Here is a 14,887-nt window from a genome sequence, read left to right as displayed (position 1 = left end):
CATCTTGTGAGCCTTGCCATCCAAGAACATGCTGTACATTTTCATTTATATAAATTCTCTTCTCCTGATTCTTAAGAGCATTTAAAATATTTTTCATATAGATGTTGCACATACCTTGCTATCTTGTTACATATTGTCTTTATTTTGTTGCAGCTATAAGTAGGATCCTTTCATGGATTAAATCTTCTTACTGGTTTCTTTTTTAATATATGAAGAATATTGATTTTAATCTAGTTCCCAGACCAGATGTTGAATTGTTTTAATATGTATGATACTTTTTTGGTTGATTTTCCCTTGTTTGATCATCTGGAATCCCTCTTGAATTTCTGTACCTCTGATTTCTTTCTCTGATCCAGTTATGTTAGTTAGAACTTCCAGAACAATAACTAAAGTGGTCATAGCAGACATATTTGTCTGATTCCTGACTTTGTTGGAAATGTTTCTACTCATGTTTTTAGGCATAATGCTGAATTTTAGGTTAAGATCAATAACTTTTATATGTTAAGGAAATATCTGTGTATTTCTCTTTCACTGTGAATCAAGAATAAACATTGAATTTTAACAGATGTCCTTTTTAACATACACAAATAAGATGGACATTTTCCTTAAATCTTTTAATATAAGATTAAATTTTAATCTTTTAAGTTGTATTAATGAAGTTTCTAAAATTGAACTTGTAGAGCTGATCTTCACATTTGTAGAATAATCCCCATATGATCAACATATACCTTCTATTAACAAGCTGCTGGATTCTGTTTGCTAATGTTTTATTTAGGTTTTTTTGTATCACTAAACAAGTGAATTCATCTATAATTTATTGGTTCATTTTTTGGTCAGATTTTGTCCTGTATCCTTTTATCAAACAGAAGCTTTTCACCAGTGATTTTGTTATATAAGACACATATGAGAATATATATGACAATTTTCACTCCTTCCAAATTTGGGGGTAAATATCGTTAAGACAATTAGATTAGAACAAGTCAATTACTACACTTCCTGGATATAGCTCTCTTTAATTTTCCATGCACAGCGCATTTATATTTTGTTGGGCATTTGTGTTATTATTTTTCAGTTATGGAGAAAACTTGTATAGATGCACTTCCTCTTACTATGAATTCTTCAGAAAAGCAAGAGATTGTATGTATTTTTGGAACTGGTGATTTTGGAAGATCATTGGGATTGAAAATGCTCCAGTGTGGTTATTCTATTGTTTTTGGAAGTCGAAACCCCCAGAAGAACAACCTACTGCCCAATGGTGCAGAAGTCTTGAGCTATTCAGAAGCAGCCAAGAAGTCTGACATCATAATCATAGCAATCCACAGAGAGCATTATGATTTTCTCACAGAATTAACTGAGGTTCTCAATGGAAAAATATTGGTAGATATCAGCAACAACCTCAAAATCAATCAGTATCCAGAGTCTAATGCAGAGTACCTTGCTCAGTTGGTGCCAGGAGCCCACGTGGTAAAAGCATTTAACACCATCTCAGCCTGGGCTCTCCAGTCAGGAGCACTGGATGCAAGTCGGCAGGTAAGATTAAACAAATCTACACTCAATCTTTAAAAAATGAATCATTAAATGTGCACTTGCCTCAAAGATTCTAAAATATAATTCCAAGATCAAATACCCACTAAATATTACATTTTGCTAATATGTGTTGTGAATAATTTTCTTGAGCTTGACCAAGTAAGGTGGTCAACTGTTGCAATTCATCTCCCACTGTATGCACCCTCAGATTTTAGTTTGATGGAACCCCATGGTGTCAGCCTCTGGAGGCTTCTTGTCAGTACTAGAAACTAATACTTGGTGAATATCCTTTTCTACTTCCATTACCTTGTATGAAACTGGTTCCATTTATGCACTGAGATTAGAAGCATTCATAAGTGATGCGGCACCACAAATACAGAAGAAAGATCAAACTACTCATTATGCAGAGAACCAGGTCTTATATAAGTATGATGTGCCTAAAACCATCATCAACTAAAAACCATGGTACTTACCTATCTAGGACACCACAAACAAGTTTAAAGCATCTTGTTAGATATGTTAATTCTACGTCCTTATTTTAAAAACGGTTCACTGTTACATGTCATCATTCTGCATGGTGCTGTTGTAGCCTTTCAAAATAATTATTAAATAAAGAAAAGGAGTAAATACAGAATTAATTGTTTTTAAACCAGGTATTTGTGTGTGGAAATGACAGCAAAGCCAAGCAAAGAGTGATGGATATTGTTCGTAATCTTGGACTTACTCCAATGGATCAAGGATCACTCACAGCAGCCAAAGAAATTGAAAAGTACCCCCTGCAACTATTTCCAATGTGGAGGTTCCCCTTCTATTTGTCTGCTGTTCTGTGTATCTTCTTGTTTTTCTATTGTGTTATAAGAGACGTAATCTACCCTTACATTTATGAAAAGAAAGATAATACATTTCGTATGGCTATTTCCATTCCAAATCGTGTCTTTCCAATAACAGCACTTACACTGCTTGCTTTGGTTTACCTCCCTGGTGTTATTGCTGCCATTCTACAACTGTACCGAGGCACAAAATACCGTCGATTCCCAGACTGGCTGGACCACTGGATGCTTTGCCGAAAGCAGCTTGGCTTGCTGGCTCTGGGATTTGCCTTCCTTCATGTCCTCTACACACTTGTGATTCCTATTCGATATTATGTACGATGGAGGTTGGGAAACCTAACCGTTACCCAGGTAAATCTCTTCTTATGTATTTTCCTTTACTCCTGAAATCAGAGACTATTGCTACATCATATTCCATTTCATAATTATAGAAAGTCACTCTTCTAAGCATCTTCTTTTTTAAAGTAACTAGAATTAGAAATGTCATGTCAGTTTTTTAAAATGAATCCAGTTTAGATCTCATACAACTATTAAGAATAAAAGTTTGCTGGGTGTGGTGGTTCACGCCTGTAATCCCAGCACTTTGGGATGCTGAGGTGGGTGAATCATGAGGTCAAGAGATCAAAACCATCCTGGCCCCAACATGGTGAAACCCCATCTCTACTAAAAATACAAAAATTAGCTGGGCATGGTGGTGGGCACCTGTAATCCCAGCTACCTGGGAGGCTGAGGCAGGAGACTCACTTAAACCCAGGAGGTGGAGGTTGCAGTGAGCCAAGATCATGCCACTGCACTCCAGCCTGGGTGACAGAGCAAGACTCCATCTCAAAAAAAAAAAAAAGGAATAAATGTTTACTTTTCAGGTTCACTTGGGTCCAGAGCTGTATCTGCAGGGCTCATAGAGATATTGGCAAACCGACAGATTTCATGGCTCAAGAAACCTAAAGACACCTGCTTGAATCCCTCTGGATGGCAGTCAAATGTTAACTAATGTGTTTTCAAGCTTCTATTCTTATGCATGTTACTTCCTTTTGGAAGTCAAAACCAACCATCTTATAAGTAAGGGGGCTAACCAAACATGTGCCACACTAAAGCAAACAAATTCACAAAAGAGTGCTTATAATTCCCTTAATGTTTGACTTGGGAGAAGTTGGCCTCAATAACTAGAAAACCAAATAATTCTGAGCAAATATCAAATATTATCTTATGCATAATCAAAAGATTCAGTGAGAATCAGCTGAAGGAGTTTTAAAAAAACTCCCAGAGGAAGTGCTATAAGTCAGTTCTAGTTTAGAAATAGCTAGTTTTGATAGATCTTACTTCAGTCTCAAAAATTATTAGTCATTAATGTTGCTTCTATGGGTTTCTCTATTATTTTCCTAAGAAATATATGTAAGTTTCCTGGGTAAGAGTCACACTACAAGTGTCTGATTCCTCTCAACTTGTGGTGCAAGACTGATGTATTATATTATGACAGAACAAACGTGAAAGAACCTGCTGTGAGAGTGTGAGTAATCCACATACAAAGCAGAAAAACAGAATTCTGATGTAATTGTTTGAGAGCATCAAGTTTTGCTTGGGGATCAAAATGCAGATGGTAATGAAGGTATAAGTGAGTGTTTACTGTCTTTTAGAATTTACAGGGAAAATCAAAACTTTCTACACAACTCCTAGAATCAAGTCCAAACAGAACCAATTACTTTTTTTTTTTTTGCCAAAAAATGTAATTTCTAAGTGCATTTTTCACTGAAGTTATTTTAACATAATTTTTAAGAAATGCCATACAATTTGCTTTGAGCAAATAATTCATGCAGAGGTATTTTTCAGTCCCCTTCAAAGTGTGGGCAGTTTGTAAAAATGTAGTTTTATAATTGCTTATAATTTTTCTTAGGCAATACTCAAGAAGGAGAATCCATTTAGTACCTCCTCAGCCTGGCTTAGTGATTCATATGTGGCTTTGGGAATACTTGGATTTTTTCTGTTTGTACTCTTGGGAATCACTTCTTTGCCATCTGTTAGCAATGCAGTCAACTGGAGAGAGTTCCGATTTGTCCAGGTAAGAACTTCAAGATCATGCCTAACTTTTCATTTTGCTCCATCACTTCCCTAGCAATCACATTTAAAAATTCAAATTAGAAAACATTGAACCAAGGTACAAAAGGCAGAATCCATAATGGTTTGATTTCTTAATGCTTGCCAAGATTCCTGACTGCCTCCAGATCTACAGCTAAGACTATAGGGTGAAAAGTACCAAGAACTATTATGATTTATGTGAGGAGATGTACTAGGTACAAGGTGAAAAGAAACCCCAAGACAAAATTTCACCATCTAAAAATTAACCTTACAACATGGACATATAGATATGGAAAACCATATGTTGAGATAAAGTTTAAAATATTCACAGCAAGATTTGATAGATGTCATCACACCCGAAGACTTAATGCTCTCCTATAAGAGGGAAAATTGTTTTCTTCCACATGTCAACCACCAACCAACCCCTCTTTAAAGGCAGTTAGTAACTACACATTCTTGTAGACCAGTGGTCCTCAAAGTATGGCACTTTGAGTAGGACCAGCAGCATCTGCATCACCTGGAACCTTGTTAGATACACAAAACCCCGGGCCACGCCTGGGCCTACTGAATCAGAAACTCTGAAAATGTGGCCCAGAAATTTAATGAGCCTTCAAGATGATTCCGATGCATGCTTATTATGAGTATAATAGAAAAGACCATTAGTCTTTAAAATCAGGTTAGAATTTTTTAGAACTATTGGAATCTTGCAATTTCTCCCAGGGACCAAATTCAGTCAGCATGTTCTCATTAACACTTCTGTTCAAAGTATTAAGGTCGAAATAAACAATAAGCTTTAAAATGTAGGCTGAAACAAGTAAGATTGGCTATTGCTCTTTGTTGTGATAGAAATGAGCTAGGATCTGGTTTTAGTCAGTAACATATACTAAGATGGTGCTTCTTGAGGTCATACTGTGTCATATTCATTTCTGACCTCTAGAAAAGATGATAAATAAAAGAGTTTCACCTTTGGGAACCAAGGCAAGCTAATGATTTATTCTAACTTGGAAGAGTTTACTCCTGGGAAACTTTTTTCCATCCAGCTAGGTTAAGGTGAAGCTACTATGTCATTTGTAAGCAATGATCTTGTTTTAAATGAAGTATTTACCATCCTGAGGAAGGGTTAGTGCTTTTTTTCAGTACTTAACAAAGTGTCCTAAACATTATAGGTCTCAAATGTTTGTGATTGTTGACAAATATCCATCACTGGCTTAGAGTGTTTCACTTTAAGATGTAAATAATGTTAACTTACATATTTTTGTTTCTTGTTTATAGTCCAAACTGGGTTATTTGACCCTGATCTTGTGTACAGCCCATACCCTGGTGTACGGTGGGAAGAGATTCCTCAGCCCTTCAAATCTCAAATGGTATCTTCCTGCAGCCTATGTGTTAGGGCTCATCATTCCTTGCACCGTGCTGGTGATCAAGTTTGTCCTAATCATGCCATGTGTAGACAACACCCTTACAAGGATCCGCCAGGGCTGGGAAAGGAACTCAAAACACTAGAAATCAGCATTGAATGGAAAATCAAATATTTAAAACAAAGTTCAATTTACATGGAGTTCTGAACTACAGTGTTGAATGTTTAAAGAAGAATGATGGATATAGTTAGGAAAGCTTTTTTCTTACACCGTGACTGAAGGAAACACTGCCTGTGTTTGAGAAATTGACATACTGGAAGAGATCACCATTTTATCTCAGGTTAGTGAAGAATCAGTGCAGATCCCTGCCTCTTATTTTCCCGGAGGCTATGGGGCTGAGATTGAAATTAGCTTTGTGGTTTTACACTAAAGAGTTTCCTTACTATGGGCAACATGTATGACCTAATATCTTGCAAAATCCAGTAGAAGTATGTGCAACTTCCTTCTCTGGCTCAAGGGCTGAGTTAAGTGAAAGGAAAAACAGCACAATGGTGACCACTGATAAAGGCTTTATTAGGTATATCTGAAGAAGTGGGTCACATGAAATGTGAAAAGGGAATGAGTTTTTTTGTTGTTTTTTGGAAGTAAAGGCAAACATAAATATTACCATGATGAATTCTAGTGAAATGACACCTTGACTTTGCTTTTCTCAATACAGATATTTACTGAGGGGAACTATTTTTATAACACAAGAAAAATTTACAATTGATTAAAAGTAACCATGTCTTGGATACATGCAAATCTATAGAGTTGGCATGTAATTCTTCCTCTACAAAGAATAGGTATAGGAAAGATTGAATAAAAATGGAGGGATATCCACTTGGATTTCACTTGCATTGTGCATAAGCAAAGAAGGGTTGATAAAAGTTCTGGATCAAAAAGTTCAAATAAACCAGAATTTTAGACAGCAAGCTAAATAAACATTGTAAAGTTGCACTATATTAGGTTTAGTATTATTTAGGTATTATAATATGCTTTGTAAATTTTATATACCAAATATTATTCAATATTTGCCATCTATTAATTTCTAGTATAAATAAGTAGTCTATTATAATTGTAAGCAGTAAAATTAAATAAATAATCTGCAGGTATAAATTTGAACAATGCACAGATGATCGAAAATTACGGAAAGTCATGGGGCAGAGAGGTGTGAAGATTCGTCATTATGTGGATCTTTCTCAAATCCTTGCTGAAATTTAGGATGGTTCTCACTGTTTTTCTGTGCTGATAGTACCCTTTCCAAGGTGACCTGCAGGGGGATTAACTTTCCTAGCTCAAGCATGGAGCTAAAAGGAGCCTTATGCATGATCTTCCCACATACCAAAATAACCAATAGGCACTGAGTTTGGCATTTTTCTGCCTGATCTACTAAGACCTTTTTTTTTTTTTTCACTTTCATTATAACATATTATACATGACATTATACAAAAATGATTAAAATATATTAAAACAACATCAACAATCCAGGATATTTTTCTATAAAACTTTTTGAAAATAATTCTGTCTACCTTATATATTTAATTTTACATCCTTTTTTAAAGGCTTTGTTTTTCTAGAGGCTTTGTTTTCCTTTTTTTATTATTTTTTATTTTTTTGAGACAGTCTTGCTCTGTTGCTCAGGCTGGAGTGCAATGGCACAATCTCAGCTCACTGCAACCTCCTTCTCCCAGGTTCAAGCGATTCTTGTGCATCAGCCTCCCGAGTAGCTGGGACTACAGACATATGCCACTATGCCTAGCTAATTTTTGTACTTTTAGTACAGATAGGGTTTCACCACATTGGTCAGGCTGGTCTTGAACTGCTGGCCACAAGTGATCTACCTGCCTCTGCCTCACAAAGCACTGGGATTACAGGCATTAGTCTGGCCTTACATGATATATTTTCTTAATGGCTGCATAATATCACATCAAATAGGCATTTTTCAAACCTCTTTCCTTATTAAACATGTAGACTATATCCATTTTTTTTACTAAAACAAATAACATTTCAGGTATCTTTGCACTAATAATGTTTTTCCATATTTTTAATTATTTCCTCAGAATACCTGCCAAGAATTGGGAGTATAGAATTAAACAACTTTTACTAGCATTTGCTATATATTGCCAAGTCATTTCTAAAGTGACCTTATCAATTTCATTACCATTGGATGAGGGTGTTGCTTTCATCACACTATTGTAGATAGTCTTTTTTATTTCAATTTGTGTTTATTTAAAACTAGTTGCAAAGGTACACAGAACACATGCTCCTTCAACTTATCTTTGATAAACCCAAGCAAGAATACAAAAAGCTGGAAGACATTGAGTAGAGTCATGTTATATGGTGCTGAACCTACAGTATCAGTGGAAAAGACAGGGAAAATGTCACTACTCATCTATGTTATGCAGAACAGTCAGGTGTACCGGGGCTGGATACTGCTCTTTGACTTGAGCATTGGTTGATTAAAGTTTAAGTATCATTCAGGTTGGTCTAGAGAAGCCTTTGGAGTTAACCATGCTCTTTTTTGTTAAAGAAAGGAGTAATGTGTTTATCCTGGCTCACAGTCCATCACCGAAAATAGAAAATGCCATTCATAGGTAAAATGCTGACCTATAGAAAAAAATGAACTCTACTTTTATAGCCTAGTAAAAATGCTCTACCTGAGTACTTAAAAGCAATCCATGAAGCCTGAAGCTAAAGAGCACTCTGGTGGTTTTGGCCTAACAGCTGCATTGCCAAACCTGACCTTTGGCCCCAACCACAAGAGCTCCAAGCCCCACCAGCTGACCAAAGAAAGCCCAAGTTCTCCTTCTGTCCTTCCCACAACCTCCCTCCTCCCAAAACCATGAAATTAATTTGACCATATTAACACAGCTGACTCCTCCAGTTTACTTAAGGTAGAAAAAATGAGTTTACAACAGATGAAAATAGGTGCTTTGGGTGAACAGTATTCCTTTTAACAGATCCAAACTATTTTACATTAAAACAAAAGTTAAACTAAACTTCTTTACTGCTGATATGTTTCCTGTATTCTAGAAAAATTTTTGTACTTTCATATTATTTTTGTGCACTTTCCCCATGTTAAGGGATGATGACTTTTGTAAATGTGTATTCATTAAATGTTACTTTAAAAGTATTTTCTAGTTTTGTTTAATTCTGGTTTTAACTCATCAGCATTCCAAAGAAAGTTACTAAAAGGTTTTGAATCACAGTAGTTCCAGCATCTAGGACTAAAAATACTTCCCTTCAGGGATAAGGAAAAGAGAAGGCAGTGCATGGGTTTGAAAGTGCATTAACAGATTTGCAGCTTCTTGCAATGTAAGCTGGAGCTCAGTGGGGTGGCACAGTCCAGTATCTTGTGTGTGCTTCAGTATTACCCTTAGAGAGGGGAGAGCATCAGATGGCTAAATGGTGAGGACTGCACCATCCCACGCTGGACTTTTGTGAGAATTAGGAGGTAAAAAAGCTTTCCTTCTCCAGGCAGACGCCACAGGGGTAAGACTAATGGCTCGACAAGCAGACTTTAGGTTGGATTCAGACTGCGTGACTGGGCATTAAATGCCTTGCACAACTGGACTGCTGCAGCCCTGATGGGTGTTATCCTGCTTTCAAAAATAGTATTAAAACTTATAAATAAAGAGAGGACTGACAACCTGGAGGAAGCTAGAAGCAAATGGAAAGTCCCTACTGAAAAAGCCATTTCAATTAGAAATTCATTCAGGAGCTCTTTATGCATCTATTGTTCAGGGATCACAAAAGAGCCATGATAATGATAAATATATATTGTGCATTTCACCTCTGAGAGCTCTGAGAGCGTAAAAGCTTCTGGAGCTCCTTTCCAAAATTAAGGTATAATGGCAGTCAAGGTACTACACATAGTAGTTGCAATTTTCATTCTCCATCATCACAACCACAACCATCATCTTCACTACCACTTGTCCAACACACACACGCACACACACACACACACCCCACCACCCACAGGTAGCCTTACAGGATCCTACTTCAATTTTCTATAATGAATTAGGTTTACATTCTAGAAAAATATTTCACTCTTCTCAAGGTTTGTTCAGTAGAATTTGGGAAAAGAGTATAAGTTACTCTTCAATGTATCAGAGGCATTTGAACCAGGGTGACTCCATCTTCAATAGAGGTTGAGTAAAATAAGGCTGAGACTGGCCAGGCACAGTGACTCACACCTGTAATCCCAGCACTTTGGTAGGCCGAGGCAGGTGGATCACCTGAGGTCAGGAGTTTGAGACCAGCCTGGCCAACATCGTGAAACCCTGTCTCTACTAAAAATACAAAAAATTAGCCAGTGTGGTGGCACATGCCTGTGATCCCAGCTACTCTGGAGGCTGAGGCAGGAGAAGCTCTCGAATCCAGGAAGCAGAGGTTGCAATGAACCGAGATCGCACCATCGTACTCCAGCTTGGGTGACAAGAGTGAAACTCCATCTCAAAAAATAAGTAAATAAATAAATAAATAAAGACTGAGACCTACTGGGCTACATTCCCAGGACAGCAGGTGTTCGCAGTCACAGGATGAGTTAGGAGTTAGCACAAGGTACAGGTCACAAAGACCTTGCTGATAAAACAGGATGCAGTATAGAAGGCATTCAAAACCTACTAAAACCAAGATGGCAATGAAAGCGATCTCTGGTCGTCTCAGCTGATCATTATATGCTAATTATAATGTATTAGGAGCCTAAAAGACACTCCCACTAGCACCATGACAGTTTACAAATTCCATGGCCACATCCGGAAGTTACCCTATATGTTCTAAAAGCAGGAGGAGCCCTCAGTTCTGGGAATCGTCTGACCCTTTCCTGAACATCTCATGAATAAGCCATCCCTTGTTTATCATATAATCAATAAATAACTATAACTATACTCAGGCAGCCCTATGAGGTAGCCATATTATTCCTTTACAATGTTAATAAACTTGCTTTCATTTTATGGATTCACCTCAAATTCTTTCTTGTGCAAGATCCAAGAACTCTCTCTTGGGGTCTGGATTGGACCCCCTTTCTGGTAACATATGCATTACCTCTCCTCAAGCTCAAGACAAAGTCCTAAAGTTTCAGATAAAGACCCATATGAGGGAGGTGAAGGATGAAGGAATTGAGAGCAAAGGGACTGAGAAAAGGGGAATGTGGAAGAGCAAGACAGTGCTCTTGCCATTACCCAGCAAAAGCCAAAAGGATCCAGTGCTACTTGCTTTCTGCTGTAAGGGAATTTTGGAAGGCTTTTAATGATATTTATTGCATAATGCTGTGAGCAGCAGAGCCTATGCTAACGATTTCACATGCCTTACCTTATTTAATCCTCATAACAATTCTCTAAGGTTCTCTTCTTATCCTCAGAAGAGGAAACTGAGATTTGAAATCTCAGTACCTTAACTAAGTTCACACAACTAATAAGAAGCAGAGCTGGGATCTAGGCAGTCTGACTCCAGGGCCATCTCCTTTTAACACAACAATATAATGGGGGACAACAATGCTGTCCTCCTAAGTGTCCCTTTGAATCCACAAAATAGACTAAGTGAACCAAACCACTGCAACGCTTCTTAAAAACATTTTTAAAGACAAGAAGCTTATTTGCATTTTAAATATTCCTGATTGCCCAGTCCTCAATACTCCAGGTTTACCTATGTTGATTTCAATTCGTCCTCTAAGGTTGTAGAAACACAGGATCTGTGGTTCCCGCATTAAGTTCAATTTCATTGCAATTGCCATTTTAATCTTCCCACTCTAGTCTGGCCACAAGCTTTCCTAAACTATAAAGGGAGCTTTGTTCTGGTGGAGGTAGGTAAAATCCCCAGACCTGAGGACTCAAAGGAGCAGTCAAGGAGAGGATAGCTCTTCTCCAGAGCTTAAAGGCAAATATTTTCTTTTTCCCTGGTTTCACCTTATTGCTTTGCATACTGAGTGAACTTACTTGTTCTTGAGACCCAGTAACCCATGCAAGAAATTTCATAACACTTCTCATTTAGTACTTTAATACTAGTTGAAGAATCTAGGGTTACACACACACACACACACACACACACATACACACACACACACATGTCAGGCTTAGTTCCGTTACCTATAGCTGTAAAAATGAGCTTTTTCTCAGTTTTGTAAAAACGAAAGGTTGCTGGACTGGAACTCACAGTATTGTATATCAAAAAGTATCAGATTGTGATAAAATAGAAAACTAGAATTAAACTTGGCCTTATGAGTTTTAGAAAATCAACAGATTTTGAAGGAGCCCAACCAGTGTATTCATTTCATTTTTATTAATCCTTTCTTTCATTCTAAGATAGAGATGAAAAAGAATGACAGAGTTCCTGCTCTCATTTCATCAGAGTAAAATAAATAAGTTTTAGTGTTCCATAGCTCTGTAGCATGACTATAGTTAACAACAACATATAATTTCAAATAGCCAGGAGAATATTGAATGTTCACAACACAAAGAAATGATAAATGTTTGCGATGATGGATATGCTAATTACAATGATCTGATCACTATACATTGTACATACATAAACATTAACTATGTACCTCATGACTATGTACAACTGTTACTTGTCAGTTTTAGAAAATAAAAAAGCGAAGAGATCTGCTACCAAATGCAGGAATTTTCTATAAAGTCTCTTATAGCTAGCCTTCTAAGCAGGCTTAACTCTTCTCATGATAGAGTATTGACCATCACCAAGAAGAAATCTTTCATTTTAAGCACTCCAGGAAATTATCAGGGAGTTCTCTCTGTAGATAACCAAAGTTTTCCTAGTTGTACTCCTACCCATTTTTCTTAGTGTGGTCATTTAAAGCAGTGCCTCACCAACTATCAGAGATGAGGGCCAGTAATTTTTGTTTCATTTTTTTTCCAGTTCATTACAAATTAATGCATATGTCTGTAAAACACAAAATCACATGCTTAAATATGATGGCAACATCAAATTGCCATAAAAGTTTCTAAGCTTTTCACCCCAATTTCTGAATTTATTACAGACTGGTAACAAACAGCTCACAAGCCAGCACCACGGGCAGACTACACTTTGCACAGCGCTCAAACGTAGGCCTAACAACCTGGCTTGGCTTGGCACTTCTAGAAACTGATCCTGAGGCAAGACTTCTTGTAAAAGAGTTTATACTGGAAGTTAAAAATCATCTAATTATTAAGTTCTAGGAATGGAGTAGTAAAGTAGACAGAGCAGGGAAGGAATAAAGTATGAATGTTCCCGCTGGTCACCCATCTGGGCAACTGGAGCTCAATTTTGCTGGGAAACTCTGGAAGACAGTGTCAGACATAACTAAGAGTTATTCCCATCAAGGGGAAAGGAAACTGTGCTTTTCATCTACCAAATCCTTGCTTAACATTGGAATACAGATGCTTCCAAGACATTAACTTTCTGGCACTCTGGCTTTTCCTACACACTTGCTGTGCATGCCACCATGTCTGGGGGAAAAAGGCCCACAGGCAAAGAGGTACCAGCATTCATACAACCAGCTTTCAGCTTGTAGAGGTGGCTGCCAAGAGGAACTTGCAGTTGGCAATGCCAACTACAACTACTACACCATCCAAGTGGAAATTATACAAAGAGTATGAACAAAGTTCACAGGAGAAACAAGGCTCTTCAACATATAAAAAGATATTCTACTTCATTCATAATGAGACGTGTGAAAATTGTAACTGCATCAATACCATTTCTCACCTAGTAGATGGGTAAAAATCCAAAAGTTTGAGCACACATTCTGTGGGTGAGGCTGTGGAAACGTAGGTTCACATACATTGCTCTTGGATATGTAAATTAGGACCATTCCTGTGCAGAGCAATTAGGCGATGTCTTTCAAAATAAAAACACAGAGTTAAGTTTTGATCCAGGAGTCTCACTCCTGAGAATTTATGCTATAGATACGCCTACAGGCATTCGAGATGAAAAATAAGCATTGCTATTTGTTTTTCTTGTTTTTCATGAATGACATTGTAAAAGTAGAATATGGGCAGTGACGCAATAATTCATCTTTGGGACTGGTCAAAGAAACAATGATGCTTTCACAGAATGGAATTCTATACAGCTGTTTAAAACAAACCAAGGCAGCTTCTTTTACATATATGGAAAGATGTCCAACATATACTGTGAAATTTTTAAAAAGGTACAAAATAACATATATAGTATGATTCCTTTTGCGTATGTGTATTTGCTTTTAATTGCCTAAAGAAACTCTTAGAAGGATTCAAAAGATCCATACCAAACAAGATGGGAGAACAGAGGAGTAGTGACAGGAGTAGAAGCACCATAGACCTTTTCATATCATTTTGGTTTTTTAATTACATGAGTAGGTTACCTAATTATTAAAATAAATTTAATTTAAAAGGTAATGGGGCATAGGAAAAAATTTGTTAAAAGATACAAAATAACAGCTATATAGAAGGATTAAGTTGTAGTGTTCTATAGCTCTGTAGGATGACTATAGTTAATAATATATATTTCAAATAGCTAGAAGGAAGATATGATCTCAACAGAAAGAAATGCTAAATTCTTAAGATGATGGATATGCTAATTATCCTAATCTGATCGCTATATATGTATTGCCATGTCACTATGTACCCCATAAATATGTATAATTATCATGTGTCAATTAAAAATTTTTAATTAAAAAATTATAAACAAAAAAACTTTTTAAGTAATTGATTGCCTATCCCTGCTAAATCTTATCTTACTCATGCTAAACCTCACCAGCACGTTCATTCTTTTCTCGTATATAAACATTTCTAAATCTTTCATCTTTCTGGTGCCTCTTGTTCAGATCTACAAACATTTTGATGTTCCTTTTGAAACACAGTTCCTTAAGCCAAAAACAGGACATTTTTTCCTTTCTTTCACATTCTGTAATTAAAATAGTATTTAAATTCTTGAATTTTAGGAATATTCAACAACAAAAGTCGTCCATTATTTCATCTCTATTGGAATTTTTCCCCATATGAAGAAGACTTAAAATAATTTAATATAAAATAAATTGTCAATAAAAATAGTTTTTATAAAACTGGCTAAAAATATCAAGTAAGCATCAAA

General features: G+C 36.6%; 1 protein-coding gene across 3 annotated transcripts in view; it reads left to right on the top strand.

The window, feature by feature from the left end:
• Nucleotides 1-14,475, top strand: part of STEAP4 (STEAP4 metalloreductase) — a 38,078-nt gene extending 23,603 nt beyond the window's left edge. The window contains exons 2-6 of one of the 3 annotated variants that reach the window (XR_002521103.2): nt 1,073-1,530; nt 2,181-2,708; nt 4,249-4,413; nt 5,703-6,128; nt 12,822-14,475. Coding sequence is in view for 1 of the 3 variants with exons in the window: in XM_003896358.5 (XP_003896407.1) it covers nt 1,075-1,530; nt 2,181-2,708; nt 4,249-4,413; nt 5,703-5,933 (1,380 nt within the window). In the remaining 2 variants the exon portion in view is untranslated. Of the gene's footprint in view, nt 1-1,072; nt 1,531-2,180; nt 2,709-4,248; nt 4,414-5,702; nt 7,299-12,821 lie in introns of those variants that run through there. The other 2 variants (XR_002521104.2, XM_003896358.5) reach the window with 2 other exon arrangements.
• The last annotated feature ends 412 nt before the right edge of the window (nt 14,476-14,887 follow it).

This window comes from Papio anubis, chromosome 4 (assembly GCF_008728515.1).
Source record: "Papio anubis isolate 15944 chromosome 4, Panubis1.0, whole genome shotgun sequence".
NCBI lineage: Eukaryota > Metazoa > Chordata > Mammalia > Primates > Cercopithecidae > Papio > Papio anubis.
Note: the sequence above shows the minus strand (reverse complement) of the source record. Positions and strands in the feature narration are given on the sequence as shown.